Source organism: Hyposmocoma kahamanoa, unplaced genomic scaffold (genome assembly GCF_003589595.1).
Source record: "Hyposmocoma kahamanoa isolate Upper Pololo Valley unplaced genomic scaffold, ASM358959v1 66, whole genome shotgun sequence".
Classification (NCBI taxonomy): domain Eukaryota; kingdom Metazoa; phylum Arthropoda; class Insecta; order Lepidoptera; family Cosmopterigidae; genus Hyposmocoma; species Hyposmocoma kahamanoa.
Window position 1 is genome coordinate 10,444,936 of NW_020653854.1, and position 24,018 is coordinate 10,468,953.

Below are 24,018 nucleotides of genomic sequence, written 5' to 3' on the forward strand. Positions count from 1 at the left end.
GCTTGGCTATTCGAATTTCGATGCTCTCTCTCGCTATACCAAACGCTCATGATTGTTGTACTGACCTCGGAGGCATCTGGTCTTCACCAGACCTAGTAAATAAACGAAGTCTTCTGCCTGATGACCAGTTCCTCGACTGCCTCACGTTAAACTTAGTCTTCACGTTTACGCTCCTCCTACCTGGACTGTGTACCTCACCGTCACCAAGCGAGTTTGGAGCGGCAGGAGTGACTGAAGCCGACGCTCAAGACGAAGTAGAACTCCACCTCCGAGTACAAAGTGATAAAATCTACTGCTGCACTACCGCCGCTGTCGGTGCAGCCTCTCCACTCACCGCCTCCGCGCCGAACACGCTGCGCTCCGGCTCTGCACCTCCGCCCTCGGTCTCTAACCTTGGAGGACGGAGGCCCGCAACTTCTTTCATCTTCACCTACACAGTACACTTTCATTTGCACCACACCACTCAACTCACCTACATCATAACACTTTCAGGTTCTTTTGTTATAAACTTATTGTTATACTTCATCATTCTCCATTTTTTTATTGCATACCTTTCGTCCTTCTAGTCCTCTACCACCACTATAGATGATATGATAGATGACTGGAAGAACAAATCATGCGCCTAGTGGTAAATGACACGCCTGTACATAGTAGTTGCAGTGCCGCGTAGAACTTCACTTTCGCACATAAATTCCAAAACTTACGAGGTGTAAACCCGGATTTGAACCCTTTGCTTGATAGGTGGTAGGTCAAACCATCAGGCTTTCACGACGTAAACAGCTTTTTGAAAAGAATATGCAACTATAATTATAAAACTAATGTTTATCATGCAATTGCATGATAATAAAACAAATTTGTTTTAAATGTACTACCTTACTATTATATATAGATATATAGTGTAATTCCTAAGGGTTACATCGTGGTTATATGTATATATCAAGGTTAGTATAGCGTTGCAAAAACATGCTACGTTGTCGACAAAGGTTTTTATTCTACATTTTTTATTAAGCAGCGACTACGAGCAAGCTCTGATTGTAAATTACATCTCCAGTCAATTATTCATGGATATTGTTGTAGAGGGAAATCACATCGCTGAGACAATTGAACTCTCTTGCAAAGATTTAAGAAAAAACGGGTTAGAAGTAAATTTATTTTATGAAGAGTATTTTGCTCATTGTTCATTGGTACCACACCCAGCCGGAGTAAATCTGACCCGGAGAAGCCGGATATACCAGGGGGCACAGTTTAAGGGAGTGACACGCCCGGGATTGTGGAGGGGAAGACCAACTAGCCGCAGCCGGTGGCCAGATTCCTGCCGGCTATGCAGTGCGTGACAGAAAGTGGGGGTAGTTAGTTATTTAGGTAAGTGGTTAGGTAATGTTATTAAGAATGAATGTTGATGGTGGATGATGTTGGGCGTGATGTTGCCGTAGTGGATCGTCTTGGGTGAAGTTGTGTTCTCGTCCAAAAAGCTTGAGTTGTATCACTTCTTTCCCCTTCTGATTCGGTATCGGTTTCCAAAATTTTTCGTTTATTTTGTGAAGAGTATTTATGATAAATTAAACTGCCTCCGCAGCCGAACGGTCACCATGCTGGTCTGCCATGCAGAGGTCCCGGGTCCGATTCCTAGGCTGGGAGAAATATTTGTATATCCTACGTTTATTTCTCTCGTGAGTTTGCGTATACTTTTTTTCCATCCTCTTAGTTACTTTGTGGTTGTCTATAACGTGTGCGTCCATGGCACCCGCGATACACGGCTTCCCTAGTGCGGGACTATGGGTGTGTGCGTTCAGAACCGTCTTACTTCGTAACATCAAATTTTGATTTGAATGTTAATTTTTTAAGCTTTGATATACAATAGTAATACGATCGACAGTAAGCGCATCTTTACATGGGCGAGGCGACTGTTGCAGCGACATTTCAACTGTAATTTTAAGCCGCAATTGTGACTAAATGAAATACATTATTTGGAAACAAACTAGTTGTGTAGTGAAGAGCGTAACTCTAAAATTCGGGTCCACATGAATGTAGACGTAATATCACACAGTTACGTCACAGATATACATAAGTTTAAAATACAAACGCAAATAAACATAACAAAAACAAATTAAACCCCCTTCGTTAGCGGGTTAATTCCCCCAGTAACGTAGCACGTAACATGTTATTTTTAACATGTTGTTTGAAACAAAATGTATTTTAAAGCGAAGCCCGCATTTGCATTCAAATGCAAAAAAACATTTCACTTCTATCTCATTTACATTCGAAAATAGACAGACAATGAATTCGTTTGATATGCTGATTTTGATTTACATCAGAACGTTAATCTAAATGTATCTTCGTTATAAATATTCGAGAAAGTAAAATTGGCTAACGTTCTTTAAATATTTTTTTTTGCTACATGTAATCATGTCAACAAATTTTGGGTAATATTAAGGTTAGTTTTCTGTACCTAATTTCGGTGTAAACATTCTAGAATATGATCATGAAGTATTATTTAATATTCGACTGTAGTACCGGAAATATTATTTCGTATTTCACGATGATATACTTGAATACCTAAATAATAAAAATTGCCACTGAAATTAGGAACAGAAAACTTACTTGAACCCTTTTCATTTATGATCACTTTAAATTTCACTTCGAGCCGTGTTCTTTCGGAAATATCATAATATATGCAATTGATCAAAATTCCCACACAAATCATAAAATAAACACAAAACAAACAATCTATTTGTAATTCGAGGTATTGATTATCATTGTTTAAATTATGGAATATAGTTGAAATAACTTTTCAGCATGTTTAACCGCTCCCGCGATGCGCTCATTCTACCGCAAAATGGCGGCTATTTGGTTTCGCAAATTAGAAAAGGATTCAGTTTAAATACAAGTTTTTATAAATAAAAATAATATTTTATTTTTTATTTATATTTTTTTCTGCATTGCTAAATAAATACCCTTCGTACCACAACAAAAAAAATCTCAAATAAAATGCAGTAATACACCGCAAATCCTGCACTTAATAAGCACTAATGAAATTTTTGGTGTACTTGGGTAAATATGATAATATTCCGTTTGAGTGGTTCTAACGTTTACCATGAAATTACTCCTTAAAGTATAGTTTATAAACATTTATATTCAGGGTAAACTTAAAAAACGCTACTTACGGTATGTTTTCAATAAATAAACACCGAAATCACCAGCCCAAACAATAACACACACGATTGTCGTGACGTATTTTTGAAGTTGTTTATTTTTTTAAATGACAGACCCAGGCATTAAAAACTTTATGGTTTGCTAGAGTAGTTACCGAAATAGCAATTAGTATTAGTTCTTTTACCTGTTATATCTTCGATATCCCATAAATCGGTATAAAATCATCACCGGCACCTCTAGGTGTGGTATGCGTCTACGGCTGCATGCATCGCGTGAGCGGTTTATCAACGTAGCGATGCAAATAGAATGTATACAAAAGTAAACTACTCGTATTAGTTAGCACCTGTAATGGGCGTCTCATAGTCTTGTGCCACTGCTCATTGTGGCCTGACCATTGTTACTTTGTAGGTTCCGCCATAATGATGCCTAATTTGTCTTCAAGTACTTACGCCCCAATCTTCTGACGCTCAAGGTAATTCTACTAGGGCAATTTTGCCTTAACCATTGCCGTTTCAGAAACGCACATGTATAGCGTAAATAGCAGAACAATAGGTTGAATTTCAGTAGAACAATAGCTTGAATTTTCCTCGTAGATTGTGATGTCATGATTACTTTTGTTTGTTTATATGATTGATTGAACATTAAACATTTTTGTGTTTGTTTAAGAGATAATAATAGGCTGTTTCTTTTATGAATCGCCAAGACAATGTCAATCTGTACTCCGCCCATGAATAGAAAAAAGCGATTTTACAAGTTTTGTAAATTGAATAATGTTTTAATTCTAGATTTGCATTATTTTTTGCTATATCTATTTTAAATAAATGAAAAATAAGTTTTTATTAAATCTTAAATTAAATAGTAAAAAACGCGCACACACACTCATAGCTCCGCACTAGGGAAACCCAGCATCGCGAGTGCCATGGACACACGCATAGATAATCACAAATTACACCCAACCTCACTAGAGAAATAAATGTAGGCCATACAAATATATCTCCCGGCCCGGGAATTGAACTCGAGAGCTCTTCGTGGCAGTCCGGCATGGTAACCGTTCGGCCACAGAGGCAGTTCTTCACACTATCATTACCGAGGACTTATGAAATGCGAATATTATTGCACCCTTGGTGTAATAAGGTAACATCTGCAAAATAACAACTTTTCTGGAGAGAGGTAAGAAGATTCTATAAACGAAGTTGGTCGATAACTTTTTATGCCTAAATAGGAGTTATCATTCACAAATGCATAATTTGTGTCATGCAGTTCGTATTATTTTTATAACTTTCATGTGATAGAAGCACTTTTGACACATGTTTCCGTTTATGGTACCTATACGGTACGTTGTAATGCGAGTCGGAAGGCGAAGACGTGGAAAAAATAGCGACAACATGGAGTACGGTAGTCGCAAGAATCCCATAACAATTGCGGAGTTAGAATTTGCTGTTAGCAACACTTGACTTATTTTAAAATAAACGTTGTTGTCAGTGCAAACATTCAGCTCATGGGACATATCGTATTTTATTACGTAAACATGAATTGTGTTTATTCTGTAGTATACATTGTACACCACAGATTCTATAAACTATTTATATTACTCATATTAAATTTTAAATAATATTTGAAGTATCGAAAGTATTCGGTAGTAATAGTAGTAAAATTTTTCGTCCTTTTCGGGACAGGTTAAGGCGTGTAACGGCCATACTGCCACTTAGGTTGCAATTTTTCTTCAATAGTTTATTTTCTGATATTTTTTCGCAAGATTTCGTTATATCTTTTTTCTCGGTAGTAAAAGTAAAATTTTCGTCCTTCCTACGACGTCTAGGTCACAAATTCAAGGTAAGTATATTGCATGCAAACGTGTTTCTTGTGTTGAATACAATCAACACAAGACATTATGTACATGTAAACCTTAAACGCCCTGCAGAAGGCACCACAACGTTGCAAATTTGTGGCCTTAGCCATACTGCCAGGTTTTATGTTTTCATGTTTCTTTCATAATTCATTTAAAGACAAAACCAAAGCCTTCAGTATGAAATACAATATAAGGCAAATTGTTAGAAATTGTTAGATCTTGAATAAATTTGTGTTATAGAGTGGGAGTGTAATTTTTAAGTTGTAAGATAAGTAAGAGTATTTAATCTGGGCAAGCTAAGGCTCAGTTTATATTGCGGCAGAACGGAATGGAAACCAATTTTGTAACGATATTGTACATAGCGTAATGAACTTTATTAAATCTTTTTTTAATTTATTAGGTCAACGTGGAACGTACAAACTAGATACGAGTCAAAATCTACAGCGGAATTTACGCGAGTGCGCGAGCATTCTCGAACATGTGCGACAATTCCGCGGAAAATTATATCGTTTATATCGTTACAAAAATTCGCTTCCATTCCGTTCCGCTGCAATATAAACTGAGACTAAGCGTCGTATTCCAGAACTCTACTCATTGCTCAAGTCAGGATTTGAGTATGATTTCAAGCATTGGAAATACGACCCTAAACGCCAGGACTTGAGTATAATTTCTAGTGCTTTAAATCATACTCAAGTCCTGACTTGAGCATTGAGTAGAGTTCTGCAATACGACCATCAGAAATCCCGTAATAAAGGCGCGATAGTGTAATATTTTTGAAGATTAGGTTTATTACTAATTATTATAATCGGTGTTGTGAAATTGTGATTGCCATATTAAATTAATTTTTTTTTATCGAAACAGCAGGAGCTTCCCATTCGATTATAGATTTTTTTTGTGTAAATGTTATGCAATTAATCCGACATTTGTGTACCGATTTCGATGATTCTTTTTTTGTTGAAAGGGGGTACCTCAGAAGTACATTAATGAAGGTGTGCTATGCACCTCGGATTATCTTAGAGCTTCTTTTACATTACTAATGTTAAGTAAATACATAATTTAATTTGAACAATTTGACCTTCATCTCATTTTAAAGAAAGTGACGATGAGGTAGACGACGAAGAAAACTGACCTAAAAATTACTCGGTAACCAACTTTTGAGATCGGATTTTTTACAAGAAACTTATAAATATTAGTTATGTGCTATGGGGTTTTGGCGGACTTTACTTACTAGTACCAACGGCAGAACGTTGCATTGTTATTGAAATGACGTTGTGTCGCTGTGTTTATATATGTATTGCGTTGCGATCTCAATTTCCATGTTAAGTATAAATGATATGACTGTGTAAAGCAAACCTCGGATTGCAACAATTTGCAAATGCAATGAGTGTCGAGGGAAGTCGGCGCCGGAAGCAGTTTGGGGTCCGGAAACAATGACAGCACCAAGATGGCGAAGTTTCCGCTCCCTGCTCGCTGTGTTTGCAAGGTTTGCTCCCACGTTTGCTTTATGTTAATTAATGTTATCACTTCTGTTTCTCATATATTTGTTTGATAGTGGGTTTAATGAGTACCATCAATCCCGTTCTTTGAATGTTTAAATGTATTCCACTACGATGATCTCTCAATACGGGGTGGGGACTTCATTTGTCTTCGGTTTATGGTTCTTTCCAACATTCAGGTTTTGTTAGGATGTTTTCCTACACCTTTAAAGTAAGTGGTAATTAGAAAAGTGCATCGGATTTGGAAAGAATTTAGGCGAAATCCAAATTTATTAAGTTGAAAATCTAACGTGCAACAAATTTAAAAGAGTATACGTATTATGGATGAAACATTTGGTATGAGTGAATAACAGAAACAATATGCACTACACTTTGCCAGAAGAGTTGAGCCATTAGTGGTACTAAAATAAATGGAAAATTTAACCAGGCTAGCAGCTGTTTTTTTTTTGTAAAGAGCTCTCAAAATCTAGATATTAAGAATTAAAAACAATTTATTTACCTGCAACTTCCAGAAAAGTGTTAGGGATTTTTAATACTATGTGACGTAGAACGGAACGGAATCCCATGGAACGGAACGGATTTTTTGCAACCTGTGGTTGATTTCGACCAGGGTATACGAGAAGAGTACTGTAACCTGTGCGCGCATAGGAATCTTATAAGTTCAGGTTCTAACCCCAGATCAGCCAGTGTACAGGGTTGTCACTTGACTTCACCCGGTTCTCGAGAGGCTAGTGCCTCGGATGAGCAGCCCCGGGTGCACGTACAGTACCCTCCCTATTTTCCAGATAGGTACCGGAGCTGTAGGCACGCTCACTTCCCTTTGCGCATTGCACAACTCGCAGTTACCACTACTAAGCTACCGACTCTAAGTCCACTACCAAACCGCCTCATTGGTGACGGAGCTGTAAGGTACGTTCACTTCTCCACCCCGAAAAAGGACGTCTCTCTAGTTCTCAATAATCTAAGCGGCTGGAGGGACCGGGACATATCTAGTTTGTCCTCTACTAGCTCTCCGGGCTAGTGCTGGAGATGCCAGTCGCAGTTTCCTGCGACAATGTCCGGACATAGCTTCTAACTTAAAGGGCAACTTATGTGCTCTGCGCGTCTCCTCGCTTCAGGCCCTCAACTAGACCACTACTAAGACGCGGTAGCTGCGCACGAGACAGAACCGGACACATGCTACCGGGGCAGACAAACGTGTCTGTCTCTGCAGCTCACCACAAACCCCAGGGAGTCCTTATCCAACTCCAGGTCCACCAGAGATGCCCATGAAGGCGTATCACTGGCAGAGGGCTTGGCCCGGACGCCCGCTGTACCCTGGTCTTGCTGTTGAGCCCGTAGTATCTCCGCAATACAATATCTCAGGTCAGTAGATAGGGACAAGTTCGATACCACAAGTTTTAGTAACAGTAGAGCTCCTTGTGAAAGAGTTCGTCCAGGGAAGTACCGCCACTACCTATTTCTGCCGCCAAGCAGTAATGTGTACGTTATTGCCTTCCGGATTTGCTGGCGAAATTACAGGCACATGGAACTTGTCAACTTATGTCTCAGGGTGACGGGCACAGTGGCAGTGTCCTTTAGATCTTTGCGATTTAAAGCTCTGAGTGGCACTGCATGTGCTGTGGACAGGCGTGTCCCATCACCGTAAACCTTACAATATTATGATAGCAAATACTATATGAAATCTTAATCCCTAAACTTCAAAATACTTTAAGAATAGCGCGCAAACATCTCATAAACAAAAAAGTTACTTTCGCTGTGTAATTTTTTAACTGAAATTCGACTAAATGGACTAATTCTGACTTATTAATACCGACTGAGATTAACTGTCTAATATTTACCGTCGTCCCTTGCAATAGTGAGTCAATTTTTGTAACTTTATCACAATTCGGTATTTCTCGGCTTGTATACTTCTATGCATAAATCCACGTCGCGGGAAAAAAGGACGGAATATGCGTTACATTGGAGTGAAAAAGACAAGTGCTTAGTATGTGGTATTAAATTTTCTATGAGCTTGGAAAGTCTCTACGGGTCGTAATTGCCGAAGAAAAGTGTTAGGCGCTTTTATTAAAACCAATGTTCATATATATCTACACGCAAAATAGGCGCTTTGTCGTCGAGTTGCGGACACCAGCTCGTTGCACCAAGTACCAAGATATCTACGCTAAATACATTGCTACTTTATCTCTAAAATGCACTAGGCGGAATGTTGATTATAACCGTAGGCCAGACGACATTTTTGTATATTTGTCGCCTGTTGGCTATTTAATTAGCTTGCTATTTTTTTATACCTATTTAAAAAAAAATAAGTTTGTTAAGTCCATTGAGCCACGTCGTCATTTAATTATCGGAATCCTTATTAAATATTTTCTATTGCTTTTTCAATGTATTTATAGAATAGCAAAAAGAACTTTGGGTTTTTAAAAAGTCTTTTAAACGACGGGAGTCATTACGTACTCATGTTTTCACTTTCACTTTAATCACTTAGTTCACTTGCTAATAAAATACGTTGTGTATTGAACTGGCAGTAATGAAAAATAAAAAATGTTTAAATTTATCGACTAGATTTTTTATACTTAAGTTGTTGTTCTATGTTGCCACTGTAATTCAGTAACAGTAGAGGTCATTGTGAATGAGTTCATTCAGGGAAGTACTGCCACCTTACCTATTTCTGCTGCCAAGCCGTAATGTGAGCATTACTACGTTTTGGTTTTGAAGGGTAAATGGTGCTGGTGAAATAACAGGCACATGGGACTTGTCAACTTATGTCTCAGGGTGACGGGCGCATTGGCAGTGTTCCTCAGACCTTTGTGATTTAAAGCTCTGAGTGGCACTGCAACTGATATGGACAGGCGTGTCGCTTACCACCAGATACACTTGGTAAAAACATTATTTTATTATTTGAATCCAATTACACCAACAAACAAGAACTACTTACGCCTTGAATTTGTGCTTACCAAAGTCGTATTTCAAACGTAATTATATGGTTGTTACAAAGATAAACAGTAACGAGAATGTTCATTGATTAAATTTGTTTTTTTTTAACGATAAAGAAAAACATCGCGCGAGAATCTGGTTGCAGAACTCTTCGAAGATTAATTGTGTCGATCGACAAGTAAAGGTATCTTGTGACGGAATTTTAAGTCGGGTTTTCACTATACGAGTACTCTTGGACCGTGTTCACTCGGATGACTACTTGGACGCCACTCTTTAGGGCGCATGAATGTATTCGACACGAATTTCATCGCACTCCTCAGCGATCCCGCGGCCGTCGCGCGATCGCTGAGCGGAGTCCGCGGCAGCCGCGCGCGGTCGTTATGTGCATCTAACTGTCATGCCAAAATACGCTCTATTTGATTATCTTTTACGTTTTAACTTAAATGAGCGTCCTGGGCACGCGGGCGAGTCTGGCTTCAGTTTGGTCTACCTAGCGACTCGCGCAGAGATGGCGGTTGTATTATTCAGAGGAATTTAAATGTTGTTGCCTAGTAACTAGAATTCAGATTCGCCACTAATATACATGAAGGTGCAGTAACTGGGCGGTCGCCGCGAGGCGGCCGCGCGTAAACTTTCACCTCGTGTAACTGGGCGCGTACGAGTAACGTCCTAGAAGCCATCCGAGTGGACTCAGTCCAAGTGTACTAGCATAGCGAAAACCCAGCTTCACTATGATCGTGTCTCATACACTGGATTACCGTGTTCTAATACACATCGCACTGTTAACATAATAGTGTATTAACTCAAAAGGTGTATTTTCTAAAAATCGATAAAAAAAGAATTACTCACTTCCTGCCAGGATCATTAAAATTTATGTATAGGTTACAGTTTATTATAGACAACTAAACAATTTGCTACTTGCAAATACATTTAAGAATAAAAGGGGAACAATAATTTCATTTTTTTTAATAAGGACTGTTTTGGCCAGAACTAGCTCACATAAAGCGCGTCTCATTTTGAGTTAAGTAGATATATTTGAAATATTAAAAAAAATTTTTTTTTTTAATTAAAAATTAAAAATTTATTTATTTCTCAATTTGGTTCAACAATGGTAGATCAGGTCCTCCCTTTAAGCAAATGTATGCTTGTGTTGGGAAAGCCTTGTAACTAAGCTTAAAACTGAGAATTTACAACAAAGTTACATCAGTGGGTTAATTTTAAGATATAATGATATTTAAATTTTAAAATGGAAAAATTAAAAAACTAAAAATAAAAAAAAAATTAATAAAAATTTATATATTTTAGTTATTTTTTACAATATTCTGACGACGGTTTTATTGGCGTGTACAGAATCAAAATTTACGTTCAGTAATGATAGAATCTTGAAATGCACATATTTTGAGTTACAACACTATAGTAATGGCAGTGCGATATTACGTGTGTCCTATTATAATAATACATAAAAATTGTGTACGTGATGCTGTTGGCATACTAATAAACTGGGTTCGAAAGTGATATAATAATCAGTGATTATTATATTGTTAATTATAAAATTAACAGGTCGTATCATATGTATTCAAACACTATATACTATATAACACCACTTCAAGATCGAAACATGTCAAATGTTAATTAAAAAAAAATCAAATTATACACATTTAAGAAATAAGAGTATTTTGTATATAGAAATATTTGTTGTTGTTTAATTTTGCAATTTTGAAATGAAAGTATATGTAAGTATTTTCATTTATAATGAATAAGGAAATAAACGCATACAAATAAATAAAATAACAATCTTTTATTATCAGACAACGCTGAAAGGTTCAAAATTTGTTAGTAGTAGAAATCTTATACTATACTATATAATGTTACTAACATTTGATGCTTGTGATACTTTAGAAAATAAAATTGAAATCAATCAAAACTCAATATTCTTTAAAATACATAGTTGATTGAAAGTAGCTGAATCCTTAAATAAAAATACTAAAATCAAAATGTTAAAATTGTCTACAACAAAAAAAAACTAAATTTACAAATAAAATAAAATCAAATTAAACATTCCGATTAACAAATTAACATAAATATGAGTTCCAGACGGTTTTACATTGTTGTTGACTATCTAAGTGCTTGAAGGAAGATAAATGACAAAAAAAAAAATTCTATTTGTATTCAGCACCATTTGTGGTTAAGGCCAATCATGTACTTAGTGCCAGAAGATGTAGAGACAATTTAGTGGCAGTAGAGCTCTTTGTGAAAGAGTTCGTCCAGGGAAGTACTGCCACCTTACCTATTTCTGCCGCCAAGTAGTAGCAAACCGGAACGCTGTTAGCGTGTAGCAAGGCATTCCGGTTTGGAACGGTTGCTGGTGAAGTTACAGGCACATGGGATTTGTTAGCTTATCTCGCAGGGTGACGGGCGCAGTGGAAGTGCCCCTAAGATATTTGGGATTTAAAGCTTTAAAGTGGCACTGCAACTGTTGTGGGCAGGCGCGTCGCTTACCACCAGACGCACGACTTGTTCGTCTCGTCACTAGGTATTATAAAGAAAAAAGAAAGCAAAACAAATGTGTGTACTCAACACTCGGTGGTTAAACCACAAAGTTTTTGTCTTAGCGATAATGTAGGCCTGACTTTTTCGTAAAACGGTTTTGAAGTAATTAAAAATTAAATTATTTGCAATATTATGAATGTTGAGAATACTTTCTTAGCAGTGCAATTATCTGAAGGTGGTTATGTATTATGGGTATGTTAAGTGGTAGACAACCACACCAATCGCTTGGATTCAAATTAGAGAATTACCTGTAGTATGAATTCAAGAGCGACGGAATTCACTCTGGGGTACTTCTCAAAACGCCCAGACCAGAACCAATTTAGAAAAGTTCACTGGGAATCGAACCCGAGATCTCTTAATCGAGCGTCCACAGTACAAACCTTTGGGCCACCGCGGTCGTCAGAATGATGGTACCGCTTTACATAAAGTGAATTGTTTGTTTGCCAGTCTAGACACATAAAGAGAATACCGTTCATATTCTCTAAAAACCTGTAAAAATCATTTAAAAAATGTAGGGGCGTATTCAAAGCTTGTATGCACGGAACATTCGTGTCGTGTTTTACGGAATTCGCAGATCCCACATACAGATGCAGCATACTATTAGCAAAGTTGAACCTTTCCCTGTCCCAAAACAGTTTTATTTGCAAGCGGATATTGTAGCCCCGTTCCTTACTTTTATAATAAAAATATAATTTAGCCGTTAGTGGCCCCTATTGATCGCCGTTGCCTGCACGCATAAAGAATATTTAAAGTATAATGCATCGACTTTGATGACAATACCTCAAAGAGTGAGCAAGATCAAAGTAAATGTACTTACAATTTATTAAAACCAACAAAGTAAAAGGTACGGACGAAACACAGAGAAGACAATGGCAATAGCAAAGTAAACCGTAGATTTATTAAATCTATGAAGTAAACAGACGCCAAAAACAAGTATATTTAAATTTAGAATTTCAATCTAAAACTAAACTGCTAAGAAGACTATATAATAAAATACGTACAAAATCTTTTCTACCGTCTGCTGCGGTTCGTTACAACCTCAAATACCTGAAACAGGGTTTCACATGCAGGGTTTACTCGTACTACTACACATTTAGGGGTTTCAAAATCAGACACTATGTTTGTGTTTTCAACGATTTTGAAATTGTGTGTGTGATTGGGTTTTCCAATGGCTTACTACTCAGACTAACAGACGTTGGACTCAAAAGTAAAGAAATAGATTTTTCAAGAAAATGAAGATGAAGACTTCAGCATAATTAAATTAAATTTTAGCTTAGCTTTGTATGTAAGCACCCATATACCTAAGTATTTAACTTGATGTATTCTTAAATACTTTTTTGTCTAGTTTTGTAGCTAGAATAATGCACGTCGTAATCCACCTTAGCGTAGACGAAAAACGCTTTACGTTTTTTTCGCCTGTCTCTTTTTGGAACACGGCGCGAGCAGACTTTTCAACAAGCAAGTCTGAGTACCTTTTGTTAATTTTTTTCTAAAGCCTTTCTCGAATACAAAAAATAATGCTTAGATGCTTATTTATTCGTTTTTTTGAAATATTTGAAAAGAGACGACGCCAAAAGTACGTAACGGCTTTTTCAACGGAACTAATATTATATTTTATAATTTATTTATTTAGTAGTAGTATAAATTGCAGCAGATATATGCGGTAATTTTATCATACCGCCGCCCGCTTAGGGCGCGTACAAAATGCTGGTTTGGCCACCTCAACCTCAAAAAGCAGTCGATTTTTATTAAAACTGATATAAATATAATCACTTTCGTTAGTTTATAATTTTTATAAAAATGATAAAATACTCAAGATACGAGTGGGCGTTTTTATATTCGCGGACTGGGGGATAAGGAGTGGAAATAAAAAAACCAAATTATTTTTGCTTTTCAATATATTCACCTGCAAGACGAATACATTTTTCAGATCTTTCAATTAATTTATTTATACCCTCATAAAAAAGTGATTGGTCTTTGTCTATAAAATACGCCGAAACTGCCTCCTTGACTTCATCATCGGTGGTAAATTTTTTACCACCGATGATGAAGTTAAAGAGCTGCGGTCTTTTTTCATTTTTGGAAACAGGTAATAATCACTCGGGGCCAGGTCTGGGCTGTAGGGTGGGTGATCTAAAATATCGAAGCCCACCTTATGCAGGGCAGCCAACGCAACGCGGCTCTTGTGAACGGGCGCGTTGTCGTGCAAAAGCAACACACCTTTCGTCAATTTTCCCCGTCTTTTCTCCTTAATGGCTTCTTTAAGTCGCTCTAATATTGAAGCGTAGTATTCCCCGGTTATAGAAACACCTTTATCTTTATAGTCGATTAATAATATTCCTTCCGAGTCCCAAAAGACCGTTGCCATGATTTTCCCAGCTGACTGTGACACCTTAAACTTCTTAGGGGGTGCTGCGCCCTTTTTATGCCACTGCATGGAGTCTTGTTTCGACTCAGGTTCATAATGATGAACCCAAGTTTCGTCTCCAGTAACAATTCGACTCAATACATCATCCTTGTCTTCATTACAGAGGTCCAAAAATGCACGTGAACACTCGACGCGCTGTTGTTTTTGCGGCGGCGTGAGCATTCTCGGCACCCATCTTGCACTGACCTTAGTCATGCCAAGATGATCATGAAGAATTTTAAAAATGGTTGTATCTGATGCTCCAAGCATTTCTGCGAGTTGTTTCTTCTTTAGTCGAGAATCTTCCAGTACAATTTTTTCAACTTTTTGGATAAGTTCTGGCGTGGTCACCTCGATGCTCCTGCCCGGCCTCGGATCGTCTTCAAGGGATTCCCTTCCTTGTTTAAATAAATTGTGCCACTTGTACACCATGGTTTTTCCTGGACAAGAGTCGCCGTAAACCAATGACATCTCATTCATTATGGTCGCAACTGATTTTCCTTGCTTTGTAAGGAACTTTATAACGGCACGATATTCGATTTTTTCCATATTTCACTTTTCACTCCCGATTATGTTGCTTGATTGACGATAACTCAAAGACTAATGGTCTAATAGCAATGAAACCTCGTATTTATACTAATTATGAGTCACTGAACACGTTACGACCCTAATGAGCCTAATCGCCTCCCCACAACCCTCTCATTCCGCGAACTTAAAAACGCACCCTCGTACCATGACATACATAAACTTTAAGATTTCCTTCATTCATGCGCAATGGCAAAGTAAAATCTTAATGCTTAAAAATTTGTTGTTCTTTAATTTAATTTCGTTTTCAATTTTCACATCACACTGCGTGGCAGAAGGCAGTTGCAGATGGCAGAAGGGAAAGGAGCCGTTTGGCTCCTTTCCCTTCTGCCATCTGTCATCTATCGTTATCTCTTTTAGATTCTTCCACGTCTCCGTCTTGTGTATGGTGAGATCCACAGGTTTTTGCTCAATGCTCGCTTGACATACTAGCAGACGTACTCGGTCCAGTTCCATTTCAGGCTGGCGGCTTCTTGATCAACGTCAACGATTTGTGTTTTGGAGCGCAGTGTACTGTTCTGCATGCGGTCTAGCAGTTTTACTCCAAAGATACTGGGCGTCATACTTCGCTAACACATCCCGAATGCGAACTTCTGACGATTTGTCATTATTATTCTTTATATATATTTGTTTCTGACATATTCAAATTTTGTAAATATCATCATCATCATCATATTCATTGCAGCCGAAAGACGTCCACTGCTGGACGTATCCCCAAAGAACGCTACAACGGATGATCTTGTGCCGCATCAACCAGCGGTTTCCCGCAACCATCACTAAGTCATCAATCCACATTGTAAATATAATTATCCTTATTATAACTTCCTCGCAAGTGGAACAGCAATTACAAACGTTCGTTGACGTCTCTCCTTTGTAATTGCATACTTACCGCCCTAGTGAGAGAATGTGTACTAGTGATGCACAGACCTCTGCTTCTGCTTACGCAGCTGCGGAAATTCCGCACGATTTTTCACATATGTTTCCGTTTCTACTTGCGCAACTTTTATGGCGGATCTATAATCGGAAGTTTACAACGTTGGCGATGACTCAGGCGCTAGCGCGATTTGTTTGGCAGCGGAGTGCGTGTTTTTTAGCAGTTTTATGTCATGTTAAGTGTATTTATGAAACCAAAAACAAGCCATGTTTGGAATAATTTCTTAGAGATATTATAGTGTTAACACTTCCGTATCCGTTTCCGTTAAGATTCACTTTTAATATCTGTTTCCTTTTCCGTTACGACACTTCCGTTGCATCACTAATTTGTACTTTAAGATATCGTCCCACTTTATATTATTTTCCAACTTTACTTTATTTAGAGTCTTACACTGCCAATCTAAACTGTGGGGGTAGACTCTACTCCTTTGGCGAGAGTTGCGATTGGAAACGAGACGGTGGCACTAGTTCGAAAAGATCCACTGAGCACTCCCCCTTATAAAGGTGGTAGAACACACACAGAGAACCAACGTCTCTCCGTAAGTTAAGGGGCTCCATACCGTCTGTGAGTTTGGGATCATCGACAATATGAACAGCCATATGTTGGATGGAGTGGGTCAAGCTTGGTATTTAGGAGCTCCTTCCCAGGGATGCGAGCAAGACTCAGTACGGGACCGAACTTGTATTTTATACAACAAAAGTCGGTGACTTAGTGAAAAACACTGCTTCGCTCTTTTAAGCACTCTGAGGTTTTTCGAAGCCGGTTTGACTTTGCTCCCCAAATGATTCCGGAACTGGGGGTCGATTCAAAACCTTGCAATAACTCAGTTGTCGACCGATTTCTTTTCATTTTTATTCTCAACACCCGAATCGAACGTCAAACTCTTGTATTCGAAACCGAACCGAAATGACGTCCCACCCATACGATAACTCGAACTTCTTGACCGGCAAAGGCTACAAACGTTATTCAGAACACAGCTATTGAATGAAAGTTACCGAATGTCCTATTGTTTACAAAGCAAGAACGTAATATGGAAATCTCTTATTATTTTAAGTAAAGTCTGGATTTTGTAAAATTTTATTAATTTATTTTAATGCAAGACTAATTGCGCTTTAATGCAATTTCTATATTTTAGGCATTTAAAGTCTTAAAAATGTATGTAAAAGGATTTTCATTTTTCTTATATATATTTCACCGACTAACTACTCCGTAAACGCTGTTGGATAACGATATCGTATCCGAATCCGAATTTAACATTTAACTTGGAGTGTTCTGAATAGCTCGTACAGCACCCTTCGATTCGAGAACGATATCCAATCGAGCGATTCGGTTAAAATATAGAAGAGTTTTGAATTGGGGTCCTGGACTTTGTCCATGATGTCGACTCCAAGTATCCCAATACTCTTAGTGATGGTAAGGGCAGTACTCTGGAACTTTGGCGCATTACATTTATAAAGTTATCGTAAAAAGGAAAGGAACGGGCGTTTCTTCAATTTACTACTACAAATAACATTTATTATAGATGTATGTACAAATAAAGTAAGATAGAGGTCTAATTGCGCGTTTTTATAATATCAAGTGACAAAACGGACAAGTCGTGCGCCTGATGGTAAGCTCCACATCTGTTCATAACAGTTGCAGTGCCACACAGAGTTTTAAATCGCAAAGATCTGAGGACCACTGCCACTGCGCCCTTCACTCTGAGACATAAGTTGATAAGTCCCATGTGTCTGTAATTTCACCAGCACCCTTACCCTTGTAAAACGGAACGCACTAATGCTAACATTACTGCTTGGCGGCTGAAATAGGTAAGTTGGCAGTACTTCCTTGGACGAACTCTTTCACAAGGTGCTCTGCTGCTGCCAAAATGCAGAAATACTTGCGCTTATGCAGAGAGTATAATGTAATTTATACTGATTTCATTGAAATAGATATTTTTAATGACACGTTACCAATTCAAGCAAAAATTAGTAAAACATAAATAAAATAAAAACAAATATGTTTCAGTGAATACCATTAGAATTTTAAAGGTAAAAATTTTGTTTTTGTTTTTGTTCCTTACTTGTTGTCTGTCTGATGACATATAAGAATGCTGTGTTTCCTTGTTATTCGGATATATATATTATATATTTTTTATTTAATAAGGTTTAGCAACTAAATTCATACAGATGCGTTAAGTATAAAAACGAAACATTTAGAACTAGTACTGTATAGTACTAGTTTTAAATGTTTCGTTTTTATACTTAACGCATGCATGCATGTATATGCATTTAAATTAAAGGTATGTTCTGCGTTAGATAAAAGTATTATTTTGGAAGCACGAGATTATGACTAGTCTGTCTATACATATATGACTGGATCAAATCAAGTTTACTTTCAACAATTTTTATAGCTACAAATAGCAAAAACAGATAAAATTAAGCAAAACTAAGCAAAATAACAGCTAGATAGCTCGCTAAAGACTATTAATTTCACTGGTAAAATATTTTTGGATGACATTCTTGAAGCTGTGATATTTATCACTAAAATTATCCAATTCACAATTTTCAAATTAAGATAGATGTTAAAATTAATATTGTGTATGTTCCTGTTAATTAATTAATTAATTAACAGGAACAAAAAAGATAAATTAATTAATTTAATTTCAATGACCCATTTATAAGCAACAACGTTTTTATATAAATGCAATAGTGTCTATACTCCTTCACATGTTTTCAAGTGTTAATTAACTTAAATTGACTATCAGCGACACACAATGGATAAAATTTAACCAACTTAAGTAGTGATGCGCAGTAATTAAGAAACTAAATAATAAACTTAACAAGAAAAGGAAAAAGTTCTGCCCACTTTAGTTACTATTAATTTATTTATTTTTGTTTATTTAACACACATTTCAATAACATTATCAAATACGTCCAGTATCGTAACCACATACAAAATTTCTATATATATTTATTTATTACCATATCGATCCCTTCTACGTAATGAATCGTAAGCTCATATTCACCATTTTACAAGAGTACGTATTGAAAGCACTAAATTGAGAATAATATCTGCGATTCTTGAGATGTTGGAATTAAATTTTATACATACTCATTATTTTTAATTTGCTTTATGATATAAAAAATGCTTTATAATTTTATTGTGTAGTGTAAATAGACCTACATAAAATATAGCGATTTATAAATAAAATGCATCTACTTTTGTGGTTTACAATAGATTACGTAGGAGGGATCGATATTGTGTCTTTATTATCCGTATGAATATTTATAGAGTTCGATAAGATGGGTACAGGAGACATGTTTATCGCATCAAAATTATTCAGCGTATAAAACATCATTAGAAAAAAAGATACGTTAATAAATCAGTGCAAGAACTGGAAAACTTAATAACATTAAACAAGCGTAATAACATGTATTACGCTTGTTTACGTTGTCGTTATAAGTTCACATAAACATACGACAGTATACGACTACGACGACACATGTTATTGGGGCCAATCCAATGATTTATATATAAGATCATGGGGCCAATCAATTATTTTTAAGTCATTAAAGAACACAACTATCATTTTGGTAGTGAAATTCGACATCTATATTCTCATCGCACTTGAATTGAACGATCGATTATCATTTGGGCTATCACATAGTGTATAGCAGAGATAAGATCTTACTTTTACAAAAATATTACTTTTTCACTGATACGGTAAAACAGATATTGACGAATATCATTTTTCTTGAGTGTCACAACACTAATATCAGTACATAAAGGAGTAAATACTCAAACAAAGGTAAAGAAATCGAAATGAATTAGTATTCAATTATAACTTCTAACGATAAATTCAAGCGTACAGTGAGGTACGTTAATATATAGATCACTCTAAAGTGATCTATATATTAACGTACCTCACTTAGGGAGATTTTTAAGGAAATTGACATATTGACCACTGCGTCACAGTTTATTTATAAATTGCATACTTTTTGTGTGTCTGAATAATGACTTGTATAATAAAATGAGTGACGTATACATAATTTTAATATTAGACATAAATGGAAGCTCGTGTTACCGAAGTTAAGACTTCAGAGGGTTCTCGGTTCTTTTGTGGAGCGGTGTATTCAGTATTATAATAAGATTTCAAAAGCTGTTTTGGACCTATCCTTTGACTATCCTTTGATAAGTTCAATAATCATGTAAAGGCAACTTTACTAAAGAGAGGATATTACTCTTATAGGGAATATATAAAAGATAAGACAGTTTGATATTAAAAATTATGTAAATGTGACGATTTCAAGTGTAATTTGCTTACCTACGAAATAAAGAGTATTTTGATTTTGATTTATTCGTTTGACTTCTTTGTATTCTTTTTTGTTATTAGGTTCATTCGAACTGAGTGCCGTTAAGATACAAGCTAATACTATTTCGTTAATGTTGTGATACGAATAGAATATAATCTACTATACAGGGTGTCCCAAAACTCAACGTCAAGCGGTCACTGGGCGAGAGGCCAGGTTATATCAGTTCTAGTAAAAATTAAAAAAAAAATCCATGTCACTTAGTTAAGTGATAATAGGCATTTTTTTGAAAATGTTGAAAATCGATACCCTAGACCACATGTTTAGGTACTGTCATCACAAATTTTCAAATTTTGGAGTGATTTTTTTTAACGTCATCATAAATAACCATGATATTTATTGCAGTCACAAATCAAACAATAAACGTTATGAGTTTAGTAAAAAAAAATAAGTTTCATTGAGTCGTAGCTTAAAAAAAATATGTCAGCTAGCTTTGACACTTCATATTTTAAAAAAAAATGTACTACACTACACTGGGCAAGTTATTTTAAAAGATGGCCCATATAATCAAGATTTCAAAATGGTACAATACTTGCCACTCTTCATTCCATAAAAAATATTATTATTTATTTTTTGCAAAAGGAGCTCGTTTCAAAAAAACTCATGCCATGATAAATAATACTTTTGTGTGCTCAAAGATTGGCTTTAACATCGCGGAAGTGAGATGGTCATATGTGATAGAGTGAGATGGATAGAGACGCTGTGCGACATGAATTAGAGTGAGCGAGACGGATAGTGACGCCGATGCTCTATTATTGATCATTGGTTATTATCATTTATCACGCTATGTTCCTTCGTTTACTGTGCATTTTCTATGTATGTGTAATCATGTAACTTTTGTACTGACGACTTTGGCTTGTGTTACCCTGGACTTGATATTGCATCTGTGTTGACGACTCTGGCTTATTCCCTGGACTCGATTTGTGTTGTGTAAACTGTATTAGTTAGTACTTAGCAAAACTAACACGTTTCGCGACATGCCGTATCTGTACACAGCGGAAGAATATGCGAACATGTATCTTATTTACGGTGAATGCCATTGTAATGCCTCTGCCGCAGCCAGCTTGTATCGCGAGAGGTACCCAAACTTAGAGCGTCACCCAGATCACCGCGTGTTCGTCAATGTACACCTGGCATACTCGGAAGGACGATTGCCTAGTGCTCGTACGAGCGGTGGAAGACCTCAAGGAGACGACGACGACGTAATTTTAGAAGAAATTCGAAATGATCCCAGCACTTCAGTACGTGCGATTGAAAGAGCCACTGGAATACCGAAAAGTATTGCTCATCGAATTTTAATGCAACACGAATATCACCCGTATCATGTGCAACGTGTACAAAGTTTATTACCTCGTGACTACTCTCTCAGAATGGATTTTTGTAGAACAATGTTGGCGAGAAATCGTGAAGATCCGCAATTTATAAACAAAATTTTATGGACTGACGAAACAACATTTAAAAGAGATGGTTATTTAAACTTAAACCCGCATTTAATGCGTGAAGACCGGTCCCAATACCAATTCAAAGTCAACATGTGAACCGGAATTTTAAATGGACAAATAACCGACCGTTGAGTTGCCTGAAACATTAAATGGCGACAACTACTTAGATTTTCTTCAAAACGATTTGCAAACGTTACTAGAAGATGTACCACTCAACATCTATAGAGAAATGTGGTTTGAACAAGACGGTTGCCCAGCGCATTATGCTCGTTCTGTACGTGATTATTTAAACACGGAATATTCAGGAAGGTGGATTGGGCGCCTTGGTTCAATTTTGTGGCCTCCTCGATCTCCGGACCTAAACCCCCTTGATTTTTTTTACTGGGGCTGCATAAAGGAAAAAGTATATGCAAAAGCTATAGAAAAATCTAGCCCAATTACGCCACAAAATTTTTGAAGCAGCAGAAGAAATTAATTTAAGAAGATTCGCACGATTGATAAAAAGATCATTTGTGAGGCGATGCAGAGTCTGTATTCGTGCCGAAGGCAAACAATTTGAGCATTTACTTTAACATTAAAGTATTACAATAGTTTCTTTCGTTTCATTTTGATTAAAATTTATTATAATACAACAATCGACTAATTATTAAGTAAAATAATCTACCCTAACACACTCACATGTGTTAGGGTAGATTATTTTGTTTAATGCGTTGTCACTATCCATCTCACTTTATCACATATGACCATCTCACTTCCACGATGTTAAAGCCAATCTTTGAGCACACAAAAGTATTATTTACCATGGCATGAGTTTTTTTTGAAACGAGCTCCTTTTGCAAAAAATAAGTTATAATATTTTTTATGGAATGAAGAGTGGCAAGTATAGTACCATTTTGAAATCTTGATTATATGGGCCATCTTTTAAAATAACTTGCCCAGGGTAGTGAAGTACATTTTAAAAAAAATATGAAGTGTCAAAGCTAGCTGACATATTTTTTTTAAGCTACGACTTAATGAAACTTATTTTTTTTACTAAACTCATAACGTTTATTGTTTGATTTGTGACTGCAATAAATAGCATGGTTATTTATGATGACGTTAAAAAAAAATCACTCCAAAATTTGAAAATTTGTGATGACAGTACCTAAACATGTGATCTAGGGTATCGATTTTCAACATTTTCAAAAAAATGCCTATTATCACTTAACTATCACTTAGTTCGTAGTATCACGCATGGACTTTTTTTTTTATTTTTTACCAGAACTGATATAACCTGGCCTCTCGCCCAGTGACCGCTTGACGTTGAGTTTTGGGACAGCCTGTATATGAACACAACATGCAATTTTTTATAATTACCATCAACATAAGGCCGCCTGTTCGGCGTCTTAATACATACACTTCGCTTGGAGCGTAGGGTTGTCACATTATTTATTATTCAAGTTATACCTACAGATTATAAGCATTATTTTAAAAAAATCTAGGCGTGCATTACAGTGTTTTTGTGCTATAAAAATAACCTTTGTCAAATGCAATACTATTATATTAATATAGTTAATCAGGATTGGTATCATTGAGGTACTTACTATCTGGGAGTATGACTACGAAATGGATATGAAGGTGCAAAATATCTGTGGGCGTACTTTGTGAAAAAGATGACACGCTTCATCCGTTTAAAAACGCGCATCATTGTCGTTCTACCTAGATTTATTTCTGTGATCCAGAACACCCAGATCAGAATCAATTAAGAAAAGTTCGTTTAAGGAGCAAACAGATCTGTCGGGGAATTACCGAACGATTGTAAATAAGTTTGGCGGTTTTCCACACGGTTGTTCAGTCTGCCAATGCAACCAATACTCTTGGTTTTTCTTCATGAACCTTATAGCTAACCTGCAAAATTTTTTGAGAGCAACCGGCTGCCTGTACGCTAGTCTGCGACCTCACCAGGTCACAGGTCTGCTTGGTCGGCCCGGTGTCCGCGCTACCAACTCAATCCGACTTATAGAAAGTCTGTAGTTTGCGGGGGCTCTTAATCTCCTTTAGTTGGGACATGTGTTTGCCCAGGAGTATTGTATGCCAATTTAAAGGTATTTTGTGAGTGTTGTGTTTACTCACGTAATCGTATAATGGTTGTTTTTAACGATTGTCCGTGTAGCAATCAAATGTGCTCATGTCATATCCTCTTCCGGCATTTAGGCACGGCTTAGTGCAAGCAAGGCAATGATGAAGTTGTATAAGATAGCGTGAAGACGCTTGAAATAAACAAATTTAAATAAGTTTCTCAATTATAATAAAATCAGTCATCTACCAATCAAA

The 24,018-nt window shown here is 36.7% G+C and overlaps 1 protein-coding gene across 1 annotated transcript; it reads right to left on the reverse strand.

Moving 5' to 3' along the window:
* Window positions 1-289: 289 nt before the first annotated feature.
* On the reverse strand, window positions 290-14,872 carry LOC113231879 (histone-lysine N-methyltransferase SETMAR-like). The gene is made up of 3 exons (XM_026466419.1): window positions 14,024-14,872; window positions 9,666-9,827; window positions 290-430 (listed from the first exon to the last, which is right to left on the reverse strand). The coding sequence occupies exons 1-3, from the start codon at window positions 14,870-14,872 to the stop codon at window positions 290-292; spliced, it is 1,152 nt and encodes a 383-aa protein (XP_026322204.1).
* Between the last annotated feature and the right edge of the window lie 9,146 nt (window positions 14,873-24,018).

Bases quoted from the DNA above. Each gene is read 5' to 3' on its own strand.
- LOC113231879 (XM_026466419.1), bottom strand. From the start codon at position 14,872: ATGAATGAGATGTCATTGGTTTACGGCGACTCTTGTCCAGGAAAAACC. The intron at 9,828-14,023 runs GTAAAAAATTTA...TTGGCATGACAG, and splicing joins CTTTAACTTCATCATCGGTG to TTAGATGCACATAACGACCG. The intron at 431-9,665 runs GTACTCGTATAG...TGTACTGTGTAG, and splicing joins CGAGTGAACACGGTCCAAGA to GTGAAGATGAAAGAAGTTGC.